Source organism: Rana temporaria, chromosome 3, assembly GCF_905171775.1.
Source record: "Rana temporaria chromosome 3, aRanTem1.1, whole genome shotgun sequence".
NCBI lineage: Eukaryota > Metazoa > Chordata > Amphibia > Anura > Ranidae > Rana > Rana temporaria.
The window spans coordinates 351,988,480-352,002,466 of record NC_053491.1 but is presented as its reverse complement, the minus strand read 5'-3'; the positions used below and the strand labels follow the sequence as shown (position 1 = coordinate 352,002,466).

At 42.8% G+C, this 13,987-nt stretch overlaps 1 protein-coding gene across 2 annotated transcripts in view; it reads left to right on the top strand.

Annotated features, from left to right (window-relative positions):
* Positions 1 to 13,987, top strand: part of C3H12orf4 (chromosome 3 C12orf4 homolog) — a 91,916-nt gene that overhangs the window by 71,599 nt on the left and 6,330 nt on the right. For both annotated transcript variants that reach the window (XM_040345183.1, XM_040345182.1), the window contains 2 exons: positions 8,367 to 8,424; positions 11,102 to 11,169. In XM_040345183.1, coding sequence (XP_040201117.1) covers positions 8,367 to 8,424; positions 11,102 to 11,169 — 126 coding nt within the window. The remainder of the gene's footprint in view (positions 1 to 8,366; positions 8,425 to 11,101; positions 11,170 to 13,987) is intronic.

The following is a 13,987-nucleotide window of genomic DNA, read 5'->3' as shown; positions in this document are numbered from 1 at the left end:
CGTGATGTACGATAAAGAAAATAGGATTTTTATAACAGCTTACCTGTAAAATCCTTTTCTTGGAGTACATCACGGGACACAGAGCTCCCACCCCTCTTGTCTGGGGATATTGGGACACTTATTGCTTTGCTACAAAAACTGAGGAACTCCCAGTAGGGGAGGGGTTATATAGGGAGGGAACTTCCTGTTTAATTGATTACACCAGTGTCCATCACCTGAAGGTAGACTCTATAACCCACATGTAATGGCTATGCAGCTCTGTGTCCCGTGATGTACTCCAAGAAAAGGATTTTACAGGTAAGCTGTTATAAAAATCCTATTATTGTGCACATTGAAACTGCCACACCACATGTTTTCAGAGAGTCCTGTACTTCACCTGAAGTTATTTGTGGGTTTTTCTTTGCATCCCGAACAATTTTCCTGACAGTTTTGGCATAATTTAGTTGGTCTACCTGACCGTGGTTTGGTTTCACCAGAACCCCTCATTTTCCACTTCTCGATTAGAGTTTGAACACTGCTGATTAGCACTCTTAAGTCCTTGGATATCTTTTTATATCCCTTTCCTGTTTGTATACAGTTTAACTACCTTTTCCTGCAGATCCTTTGACAATTCTTTTGCTTTCCCTATGACTCAGAATCCAGAAACGTTAGTGCAGCACTGGATGAAAGATGCAAGGGTCTGTCAGGAGTCCAGAAACCCATTGACCTTTAATATGCACACACTAATAACAAGCAAACAGATCACAGAGTTAGGATGGTTACCTTTTTTTAATAGCCATTCAAACCCCTTTGTGTCACCTTGTGTGCATGTTATCAGGCCAAAATCACCAGGGTATGTAAACTTTTAAAAAGGTGTTGGTACTGCGCTGGTATAATAATGTGATATCAAAAAAAAAAAATTATTATTTTTTAGAAAAAAAAATTTTTTTAGTTTACCCAAAAAATTTTTTTTCTATTTGACCCCTATAGTGATATAGTGCTAGATCCAGTACAGTGATGTACGTGATGGGTCACTATAGAAACAGCTCTTGTGAACATATGTACTTCACAAGAGCTGTTTCTATAGTGACCCATCACGTACATCACTGTACTGGATCTAGCACTATATCACTATAGGGGTCAAATAGAAAAAAAAAATTTGGGGTAAACTAAAAAAAAAATTTTTTTCTAAAAAATAAAAAATTTTTTTTTTGATATCACATTATTATACCAGCGCAGTACCAACACCTTTTTAATTTTTTTCACCTAAACCTCATAGAAGGTTTATACAGCACTGCAGCAGGTCAATATAGTATTATTTAGAACTTATTTTTGCGCCGGTGACAATCACTTTTCCTATGTAAACTTTTGTTCAGGGTCATTTGGGTAGTTTCTGTTGTGATTATGATTTAAAAAGAGTAAATACAGTTGATTGATAATAAATTACTTCAGCCACACACGAACCATGAGTGAAAAAAGTTTTTGTGTTATCATTCGTATTCTCTGAAAAATGGCCAAGAAATCATAAATTTTGCCAGGGTATATAAACTTATAAGCACAACTGTATATGCTGCATGATGTCTTAATCCATGTAGAAACAGGAGAGGTATGTCAGAAGACTGCACAGTCAGAGGCTTGAAGGTGACTGACTGACCCACATGGCCTGAAGTGCTTGACCTGAGGGTCCAACCCTCTGAGACTAAAGCTGTATCTTCCTATCGGAAAAGAAGCGACCAGGTACCCATACGATATGTATGGGTGGCACAAATATGAAAAAGGCCAGTAAGCAACCTCTCGCCCAGAAATAGAGATCTTTGCTGACTACTTGGTAAAGTACTCTTTCTCGCTTCAATTTTCTGGACTCCAGGAGGAATTCTTTTTGGAGTTAAACGCTGACTCTTGAACGGCAGTCCTCTTTTTTTCATTCAGCAGACATGTACTCTGAGGCAGAAAGCCAGACTAAACGCAGCTCTAAGGCCCCGTACACACGACCGAGTTTCTCGGCAGAATTCAGCCAGAAACTCGATGGAAGACGTATTCTGCCGAGAAAACCGGTCGTGTGTACACTTTCCGCCGAGGAAACCGACGAGGATCTCATCGGGCCAAAAAGAGAACATGTTCTCTATTTCCTCGTTAGTCAATGACAAAAGTTGGCTCGCCGAGATCCTCGGTGGCTTCACAAGGAACTCGACAAGCAAAACGATGTGTTTTGCCCGTCGAGTTTCTCGGACGTGTGTACGGGGGCCTAAGCTGTCAAAGCTAGCCCTCTCCCACTATTTGCTATCAATATAAAGCTACCCCTTGAAGGGGGTCAGTTTAACTCTTGCAATATAGACCAGATTGTTACACTTGTCAGAATTATTCTTTCATTTAGAATTAATATTCTTCATACTACCATTGCATTGGAATGTTGCATGAGCAAAGGATAGAGCCAGCTGTTGAGGGAGCAAGAAATTAGGTAAGTATTTCTGTACTTTAAACACCCCCTAGATTAAACAAGCTTTACTCCTCCAATATCATTATGGTTGATTGGAGTTTTAATGTCTTCATCCTCTTGGTCAGTGTCCGGACATTGCGATTGGAGGATTAAGTCTGAGCACTGCATCCTGGGAGAAAGAACACACATTATCAGATGAAGCTGGGAGGAGCATGCAAAACTGAGTGCCAGTAGGTGAGAGGGGGATGTTTATTGCAAGAGAACGTATCATTTTGCCTTGAGTGGACAAAGTGACAGGGTCTCTTACAGGCCAAGTTCACCTTTTGTAAAAAAAAAAAATTAATTATAAATGCACTTGATTTTGCAGTTAAAAATATGCATTTATTATTTTTTTTACGCTGCAGCCTTCTAAGCATTGTACCACATTCAGTGGATCGCAGGTGCAATGCCAGGCTCCTGCAGACACTCGGTACAACTGTCTGCTCATAACTCCCCTATGGGCAGACAGTTACTGAAGTGCAGGAAGTGTCAATGAACCAAGAGAGCATTCACCACCTCCCTACCAGTTCATTGAGACCTGCAAGCTGTCTGCCGCGGTGGAAGATGGGACTTGTAGTTCATTCATTTACAGATCTCTGTGAAGTAGTAACGCAGCTGGGTGGACGGTGCACTGTATTTAAATTGTGATAGTGGGTGTGGGAAGAAGATCCTCACCCTCTGTTATTATTATTATACAGGATTTATATAGCGCCAACAGTTTGCGCAGCACTTTACAACATCAGGGAAGATGATACAGTCTCAATACAGGAAGGATGATCAGAGGGCCCTGCTCGTTAGAGCTTACAGTCTAGAAGTTATGAGGGTATTTGGGGGGGGGGGGGGTGGGGGTGCAGGCATGCACTGTATACATATGTTACCCTAAAAACAGGTGTAACATGTAACCGGTACAAAAGGTGAATACGAGTACATTTTACAAAAGGTGGATTTATCCTTTAAAGCGGGGGTTCACCCTAACATTGCATGGAGCCGACCTATGAGACCGACAGTATGCTGTTGTTTTTTTGCGTACATACCATTTTAGGGCTATTTTCATCCCCGGCTTCCCCGCGGGAGTGGGGGTTCCTAATCTCAGGCTGTGATTGACGTGCTTCCGAACGGGCACATACTGCGCGTCACGAGTTGCCGAAACCTACGCACCTACGTTCGGCTTCTTTCGGCAACTCGTGACGCGCAGTATGCGCCGGTCGGAAGCACGTCAATCACAGCCTGTGATTAGGAACGCCCACTCCCGCGGGAAAGCCGGGGGTGAAAATGGCCCTAAAATGGTATGTACGCAAGAAAAAAAAAAAACTGCATACTGTCGGTCTCATAGGTCGGCTTCATGCAATGTTAGAATTTTTTTTTAGGGTGAACCCCCGCTTTAAAGCTGAACACATAAACACGTTTATCTATCTAAAACCAAAAAGCCAAAAAAACACAGGAGATCTAAAAATAAAAAACAGACTTTAGTTTCCTGTAAACAAAAGAAGCAAATTCTCTCAATTGTTCCCATATAATTAATTTCGATTTGAGAACATAGGCGTAATGAAGCCATGAATTTTCGTAGTCATTCTATTATTAAACGAAGGACAAGAAATATTCCCGTGCAAATGGCATTTTATAAACTTGAGTCTATTGTGGTTTCATGATCCTTCCAGTCTGAAAGTAGTAAAGTGATCATTTTGATCCTAATTGTTTTTTGCACTAGCTCCATTTTATGGCTAAGCTAAGTCTGTACACCATTTGAGCAGGGAAATAAAGTAAAGCTCAAGCTGTAATAAAGCAAATGTTAGCGTTCTAAACAGCATATGGCTTTGTGCTATTTATTTTATTGCCCCCTTGTTTGACCGCTGACACCACAACTGGAATCATTTTCCCTCACGAGCCAAAAAGAGAAATGAAAAAGGCAAGTGTGAAGCCAAAGCGTTCAGTATGGAACATGTGTAGGAGGTGTACAATGCACGTAGCAAAGAAGGAACTCCATGACCCAGACTAGGATGCCCTGATGCTCTCTGTTTTTAATGGCAGGGTTTTTTTTAATCCCTTGAAGTACTGTTTACGGTTGGCTGCCCTGATTTGGAACATCCACTGCGACCGCAAACTCTCAGGAGCACAGTTGCAGGAGATGTCGTGTGAACTTTGTGACGTGCGCACGCGATATTTCTGAGGTTGACCAAATCCACACGTTGTTGTGAGGAGGCAATTGTGCAATCTGGCAATGACAATAAAGGACCTGAAAAAGGGAACGTGGAGGCGTTGTCTGGAGCAGCCAATCAGTGTGCAGTGGTTTCTTTTCTATTTCAGCTTAGAAGATAAATGGTAACACATGAAGGGGTTGCAGGGGGTAACTCTGACAGTCTTCCTTTTTGCAGATCTGTTTGGTGTTCAGTTCCTTGCTTGGCGCTGGGCTCATAAAATAGTGGACTTTTCTTTATTTAGTGCAGAAATATTAGCATTTTTAGTGGAATCAACATGAATGGTGAATTTTTACTTGGTAATCCCTATTAAAAAAAAAAAAATACATAAATGGCTTTCATGTGCGCACATGTTTTATATACGGTGTTTGTGAGCTGTGGGAGGGTCTTAAGGAAAACCTGTCATGAGAGAAATATAGGCTGGCATAAATGACCTCGCTCTAAAATTGCTAGGTGCCATGGGCCAGATTCACAAAAGAGATACGACGGCGTATCTCCTGATACGCCGTCGTATCTCCTGATACGCCGTTGTATCTCTGTTTTCTATCTATGCGACTGATTCATAGAATCAGTTACGTATAGATAGCCAGAAGATCCGACAGGTGTAATTGTTTTACACCGTCGGATCTTAGAATGCAGTACCGCGGCCGCCGATGGGGGGAGTTTGCGGCGTAAACCAGCGTCGGGTATGCAAATTAGTGAGTTACGGCGATCCACGAAGATTTTTCCCGTTGTTACGGCGTCGCAAGTGTTAGATTTCCGTCGCAAAGATAGGGCACCTTTAACATGGTGTAAAAGTACTCCACCATGTTAAAGTATGCCAGGTACGCATTGGCTTTGATTAGGCAGTAAACATGGCAGCCCAGGCATATACAGTACTAAAAAAAGTAGCGGCCTACCTTTTTATAGTACTTAAAATTGTTTAAATGATCTTTTTACTACAAGATAACCATGGATTATCATACTCTGCCTTTACCATAAGTGTGCCAGCCTTAAGCTGGCTTTAGATGGATCGAATCTCGGCGGGTCTCTGCTGAACCAGCCGTGATTCGATCTGTCTATGGGCAGGCTTCAGTACAACCAGCCTGTTGGACCTTTTGCGTGCTTCCTGTCATCAGGACTCCATAGCACTGCCGTAAAGATTCCACCATCAACAGTGATGGTCTTCCATCTGTGGTTGCAGAAAATAATCTATGGCTGGCCTTAGTAGAGTTCTTGTACATGTGAATGCAGGAATAGGTTGAATCCCTTCACTAGCATGAGTGTGCTTTTACTTCTGACTTGGAAGCCACTGAGAAGGACTGGCATCCCATTATTCTCCTGAAAGGCATGGGCACACAGACTGGAATTTCCACATTGCTTCTTTCCCCCTCTCCATCTTTTCCCCTTACCGCCCCTACCCAAAACCAAACTCTCTTGGTCTATATGTATGTGTGCTAATATTTCTGTGCCACAGCACCTTTACCTTTCTTAAATAAATAAAAACTTGTTATTTAGAAAAAAAATATGCCTGTGCGTAGCTGAGCATTCATTATTGCCACCACCCCCACCATTCCTTTACTTTTACCTTTATGTAAAGCCCCTTAATATGAAGGTGAAACCATTCTTATTAAATAATGGCTTGCAGAACTTTGAATGAACTTAGTCACCTCCACCCATGACAAGTGTGAGACCAGAGTGGGGCAAAAGCCATAAAAGTGTCCTTTTTAGAATGCCGGTTGTTATCGTAATCCAAAACACAGGGCTGAAACCACTGTCAGAGACGCCTACTCCGGTGTTGACAGCATGAAGTGGAAGCATGTGTCCCGTGTAGGCAGATAAATTATGACGATAGGGTCACGCTTTCGTGAAAAAAATAGTTTTTTCATTTTTGGCTCTTGTATCATATCCCTTTAGAAACATCATGGCTGCTAAGCACCGATTGTCAGCTGATTTCCCGGAACCAGTTTAACCCCTTCATCACCAGAGGCCATTGATGTCCATAAGGCCAGAATGAATTTAGTAGTGATAGTGTGCATTTGGTTAACTTGACAATAACTCTGTTACCACCAAAAAACTGTTTTACATTTTTTTTTTATTTTAGGGACACACAATGCTTTCTTTTAAGACAGTGTTATAATAAATTCCCAATTGGCAAACAAATTAATTAAATGTGAGGGAAAAAAGGGGTGTCAGGCACAGCCTGGTCTGACCGCTAGCAGCACTCGCCTGTCAATAGGGTGACCACATTTCCAAACTGGCATTCAGAGACACAAACCCCCCCCCCCCTTCAAAAAAAAAAAATGTTTGGGACGGACAGACGGGGTTTCACATCTTCAGCTCGGAGGGGTTCATGCTGGGACCTGTAGTCCATCACTTTTGGGGGGGGTCACATCCCCCAAAAGCAAAGGACTAAAAGTTCCCAGCATGAACCCCTGAGATCTAATGATGTGACACCATAGATTTCACGGGTTCATGCCGAGACCTGTAGTTCTTTGCTAGTTGCAGGGGGCGGGAGGGCGTCATATCTTCAGCTTTAAAATTGTCAACAAAATTGCCAAGTGTATAGATAGCACAAGGGTTGCAGAAGCAGCTTACGTGGAAGCTCCTTCCCTGGAATGTCCACCCATTTCAGAAAGCCCTGTGGAAATGGAGGGCTCAGCTGTGTTGCACCAACACACACACATATCGGGGTGGATGACACCGGAGACTGGCGGGCCGAGGATGAGAGCCGCGGGCTGCGACTGGTGTAATACAGCGGGAGGGCAGCTCTGCTTTGGCCGGAAAGAGGGGGTGTTAGCGAAGGGCATTTCCTGGGCAGGACTGTTGGATGCTCTGTATCCGTTCCACCGCGGGCTGACACACAGCGGTCGGGGCGGTCCCTCAGCCTTATCTCCAGTGATGGCTCGGATCCCCACTGTATTGTCCCAGAATAAAGGTGCCCTGGGACAGACCTGCAAAATTCGGGACTGGCCCGGGCAATCTGGGACACGTGGTCACCCTACCTGTCAAACGTGGAATGCAGGTTATCATTTCCAGGGCCCAAACCTCATATTGCAGATGCTTGGCAGTTCCAGCAAGCCTGGTAAAGTGGAACTGAACTAAGAACTTGAAGATTATGTTATAGGGAAAATTATCATATAATTGTGCTTAGGCGGTACTCTTAAGTACCTTTTTTGTCTTAAATTCCTTCTGAAAAATGGTGATGCACTTCCTGATGTGAGGGTGCCTAGGCACTCCTGTGAGATAGAAAGTGGGAGACCTATAGGTATATGGATAGGTAGATATTAGGAGCAACGCACATTGAGACAGAGAGCAACACATAACAGATTGACACATTGGCGTAGAGTACATATGATATATTGAAAGCGCTTAATGGAGCTATTTAATGAGGGTGTGGATAAAGCTTTAAAATACTGTAGGTTCTCTTTCAATAAAGTAATCAAGATGTCTGATAAACTTGTTAAAACACTTTTTGATTGAATGTGCCCAAAGGAAGAACCTTTCTTGTTGCCCATTGCAGCCAATCATGTTCTCCCTCCTATTCTCATACTGTTATGTCCAGTAAGTAAGGGTCTTATGTTCAATGCTGACACGAGGTGGAGTTGTTAAGTTAGAAATCTTTTGCACGGACACATGTAGTGTGACAATCGTGCTGTATAAATTCCCAGCACGCCCTCAGCACCTAATGATCATAATAAAAACACTTCCTGACTGCATTTCTTCTGTCTATCTAGGAAATGACTATACCGTGGTGTCTGAAGAGGGCCGAACTGGTGTTTAAGTGTGTCAAAGGTAAGGCAGGTCTTGACATTTTATGGCATCCCCCTCTACACACGTCTCTGGATCCCATTGTTCCAATGTACAATCAGTGCGTGGGCTCCGAGCCGATTGAATATTCACGTTCTAATTTAGATGGGAAAAAAAAGATTGGATAGTTTTCATAACCTGTTTGATAAAACTCACGTCTCTCGTCGGCAGTGACATTCTGCCAGTATTTGCGGCTCCTTGAGCTTTCCGGCGCACGTATTCGATAAATGTGCTGGGTCAAATGAGGCTGCTGTAATGTCTGTGCTCTGTTAAAAGGATGCACATCTTTTTGCAGAAAAAAAATGTGCATTTATTATTTTTGTAGTAGGAGCATGCACAGCATTGCACCAGCGATCAGGAGACCGTTAATGCCATGCAGGTCTCCTGCACACTGTCAGTGTATCTGTGTACCCATACATCCTGTAGGGGCAAACCAATACTCATTGACAAGAAGACCCCATGAACTACCACAGTGCTCCGCAGCGCTGTGGTAGTGCATTGAGAACTACAAGCCGACAGCCGCTAAGGGTGTCGATGATTGTAGTTCATTCAGACATAAAAAGCTGTGTGGGTGGAGCCCTGCATGGCCACGCTTTGTTTAAACAGTGGCAGCTAGTATGGGGAACTTCTCCCTGTACTGCTGCCACAGAGAGGGGGGGCAGGGGGCTGTGTCTGTAGCACTGGGAACATATTACATGTTCCATCCTAAAATCTGGTGGAACATGTAACATGTTCCCAAAGGTGAACTTATCCTTTAAAACTGAAAGTGTTACCAAACCCAGTAATATGAAAATAGTTAATCTGCCCCCACAGTGGCCACAGCTTATAAATTTTCTTTTTACATTAAAATACTGCCACTATATACTTTTTGGCTGATCTGAGAGTTCAGGTAGGAAGAGATTTCCACTGCAGCCTGTATACACGCCCACATGTGTGATGTCAATATCATGTGACCTGGCTGGTTCAGCTCAACAAGGACATTTTCTCTACAGCATAAAAGACACAACTCAGCATGTGCAGGTGGCCGACTCTGCCTGTGTTAGCTGGCCTTCCCTCAGATAGACATTGAAGGGAGGGAAGGATCTAGGCCAGTGGTTCTCAACCTGGGGATCGGGACCCCCTTGGGGGTCAAATGACGATTTTCCAGGGGTCACCATATCCTGGGCTGTTCCTGAAGCCCACACTGCTCTCCCAGCCTTTTTGAAGCCACTCAGAAGGGCTGTCCCTGGAGCCTGATGACACCCAGCTAGGCTGTTTCTGGAGCCCACAGCCACCCACTCAGCCTCTTCGCAGCCGCCCATTCAGTTTACAGCATGGCTTGGGAGCAGAGACTAGAGGTCAGCTGACTGGTGAGGAATGTGAAGTGGGAGGGGCTGGAGGAGACCCTATCTCTTGATTTCGGCATAGGTGTCACTGCTACAAAACACCACAAAGTCGGAGACACATTGAGTAACACTACCTGTGATTATAGTTGCCATTAAAAGTCCCCACTACAGTTCTCAGATCAGCAGGTGACCTTGATCAAGAGCACCTAAGTTGGCTGATCCCAACTCCCCACCAACATTGCCACTAACCCCAACTCCCCGCAAGCACTGCCACTCATCCCATTCCCCTCCCCCCACCCTCCACCAAGGAGTAAGAGAAGGAATAATGTAAGGGAGAGCAAAAGAGGGGGAGCAACAAAGAAAAAGGGAGAGAAAGAATAAGAAATACGGTTAGAGAGAGGGATGGGATAAAAAAACAAGAAATTAGGATAGACCGTGAGTCAAAGTAAGGACAACAAAGAGAAAGGGTGGTTCATCCTAAAATATACCAGAAGGGGTTTTAATACTGTACGATTGGAAGGGACTCGGGGAACGCTAAATGTCCGTGGGTTGGGGGCGCAAATTCCTTTTCTTGCCTTGGGTGCTGACAACCCACGCTACGAAAATAATTTTACTGTTAGGGGTCCCACAACTTGGAAAATTTTATCAAGGGGTCACAGCACTAGAAAGGTTGAGAACCACTGATCTAGGCATACAGGATAAAACTGCCTTTTTACACAATCCAGAGGATTAACCCCTTAATTTCCCACAGTGAGTATAACAAGCATGCTATGCTGCATATACAAACTGATTTTATTGTTGTGGGTTTAGTAACACTTGAAATTTTGGGCATGATTAGCCCCCTCCACCCACAACGTATTGCTATGTTAGTTTGAAAAAAAAAACTGTATGTCCCTCTTCACTTTGGGTATACATGTTGCTGCCTTGGTGACGTGGACACTTTGTATTGGTTGTCCTTGTTGATTTACAGACTTTATAGTGCCTACATAAGCCTTTGATATTGCTGTTGGAAATTATATATCAAATTGAATTGTGCATGGAAAACCTAGTCAGACATGAGAACAGCAGGTGGTGAGAGTTGAGCCTTTGCTCAAGAATAGATGGTCCACCTTCAGTCATTTTTCAAAGACTTGGCAGACCGCAAAGTGCCAGGGGAATGTAATGGACCTCCCAACACATTCTCTGCAGTGGCCAGATACAATTAACCTCAATGACTGAAAAAGTTTGATTCCTTTATGGAAAATAAAGTTCATATGAGTTGTTGTAGATTAGGCCTACTTTTTATTTGCTGGTTGATCAAGACTGCTTGAGACTAAGTCCAATTTTTTTTTTTGTAGGTTTCATGATGGAAATGGTTTCCTGGGATGGAGGGGTGTCCAGGACAGTGCAATTTCTTGTACCACAGGTAATGCATAGTTGGCTTCTGTGTTTTTACTGCAAAGTCTTCTACTATGCAGTGACACTATGGAACCCTCTGTTGTGAGTTCTCTGCCTTTCTTTGTATCCTTCTGCTGATTTTGAATAGTTTAGGCCTCATGTACACTGCTGCTGGTAAATGGATGTTTAGGAGCAGTTGGGCATTTTTTTCAACTGCTCCTCAACTCTCCTCTGTTATCTTATTAGTACATGTACACGTGGTCGTTTATAGTTGTTTATAGGCAGTTGAGTTTAGAGGCTTTTTCTGGAACCCAAAAAAATGCGTTCAGAAGCTGTGTTTAGAGGCATTTCAAGTGCCAAACACAGCTAAACGTTGTAACTCCCGTTTAGCAGCATTTTTTTTACAGGGGTTTTTCATTTTAACAAAAAAAAATAACATTTTAAACACTTCTAGGCGCAAACGCGGCTAAAAACACTGCTAAACACCGGTTTCTAGATGTCAAGTTAAATTGTTCAGGAAAGGTTGAACAACGTTCCGTGTACATGAAGCTAGGATGGTGGCTATAGGCAAAATGCAAGGCAGGGCTTGCATGTGCTAAGGGTGCAGCTCACCACAGGCACCCACCATAATCTACCCAAAACTGATATGTTTGTTTTAAAGCGGGAGTTCACCCGAAATTTTTTTTTTTAACCTTAGATTAATACTCATTTTGTCAAGGGGAATTGGGTAGTTTTTTAAAAATCTAAGCAGTACTTACCGTTTTAGAGAGCGATCTTCTCCGCCGCTTCCGGGTATGGTCTTCGGGACTAGGCGTTCCTATTTGATTGACAGGCTTCCGACGGTCGCATACATCGCATCACGAGTAGCCGAAAGAAGCCAAACGTCGGTGCGGCTCTATACGGCGCCTGCGCACCGACGTTCGGCTACTTTTGGAAAATCGCGACGCGATGTATGCGACCGTCGGAAGACTGTCAATCAAATAGGAACGCCCAGTCCCGCAGCCCATACCCGGAAGCGGCGGAGAAGATCGCTCTCTAAAACGGTAAGTACTGCTTAGATTTAAAAAAAACTACCCGATTCCCCTTGACAAAATGAGCCTCAATCTAAGGTTAAAAATTTACTTTTCAGGTGAACCTCCACTTTAACACTCACCTCTATTTTGGAGAAAAGCATATGCCAAAATAGTGGATGAAAGTGTATCTAAAACCCAACCTTTTTTTATTTAATTCTTGGATAGAAAATTGATAATTGACTTCTGTTGTAGGAACATGTTGGATAATTTTCCATCAATCGGCATCTGCAGCCAGTCAGTACAAACCACTGATTTGTGTCTTCTGAAAGTAAAAGGGGCTGGGCCGGACCACGCTGTGTTTATCTATAGACAGACACAGCCAAACTTGGGATCAAGCCCATAAGTCTGCCCCCATAGCAAGCGACTTGCTATGAGGGCAAACGCAGAAAAGGAGGAGTCAAGATCGCCAGTGGGAGACACCATAAGAGGAGGTTCGGAGCAGCTGTGTAATACCATAATAACATGTTAGTTATTTTGTGTCCAATAATTTTTATTGTTTTAAGAAAACAAAGAATTACAAACATTCAAATAACCTCCTTTTTTTTTTTTTATTAAAACAGAGGCCTGGATAAGGCACGGTAAAAAATTAGGAACATATGCATATCGAATACAATATGCAATGCCATAAAATATTGGTTAATATACAATACAGGTTTCTGGAGCCCTTTGTCGATACGTTTATTCAATGTCTCTGAATGGGGCATATTCCGGATTCCTGTTGATATCACACTAGAACATTCCAGAATTAAACCACTACAATATCTATCTATCTATCTATCTATCTATCTATCTATCTATCTATCTATCTATCTATCTATCTATCTATCTATCTATCTATCTATCTATCTATCTATCTATCTATCTATCTATCTATCTAACTCTTGAACTGAGGTTCCACTGTAGTGCAATATCTTACAGGGGGTTTTCTCTGAAAGCTGCCACACCCTGATCTAGAAAAGTATGTCCCCTGCCAGCATGCTGCAGAAAAGGACCATTGCCCTTTTTGTGGAAGCAACTGGCAGACACTCAGTTCATTATATAGCTAGCACAGGAAAGATGCACATGGACAATGCAGTGTTCTGAGTAATACAAGTTGTCAGTATAAAAATGATTATTAAAATATTTATACCATTTAGGTTAAAAAACTGGGTGCTTTTGTTGCATACATTTGCAAATACATGGGATGTTGTACCTCTATTTTATCTAAAAGCAGCTAAACTGACCACACCTAAACGCAGATTGGTGCATAGTCCTATATATGTCTTTGCGTCTTTTCATTCCATCGGTTATTGTCCTCCTTTTATGGTTTCTTTCTTTACATACAAATATATGATACCATAAGATATCCTAATCCTTTTGCATTGCTTTGAGATGGACCATGCCTTGCCTCTCGTTTAGTCTTCCTCTTACACGGCACTTTATCTCTGGAATTCTAGAATTCTTTCCTTTTTGTTCAGTGGCAAGAATAACCCACAACAAAGCTGAAACTAGATTCCCACACTTGCTCCAACAATGCTCACGTTGTCTGTCTCTAGTGAATGGGTCAAATTCACCTGCATTCAGCCATTGTATCTTCTGTTACCTGGTTATACACACAGGCCCCATTGTTGAGCTGGATCTTCCAGTAACCGCACATCTGTGTGACAGATTTAACCGCATGTTGGGCTTTGCAATTCGCTAACTTGGCATAGCAAGAGAGAACACTTTTTGTTTTCTGCAGCTATAGACATTTTTCTTCTTCTTTTTTTTTTTTTTTGCCAGTGGTTGGCATCT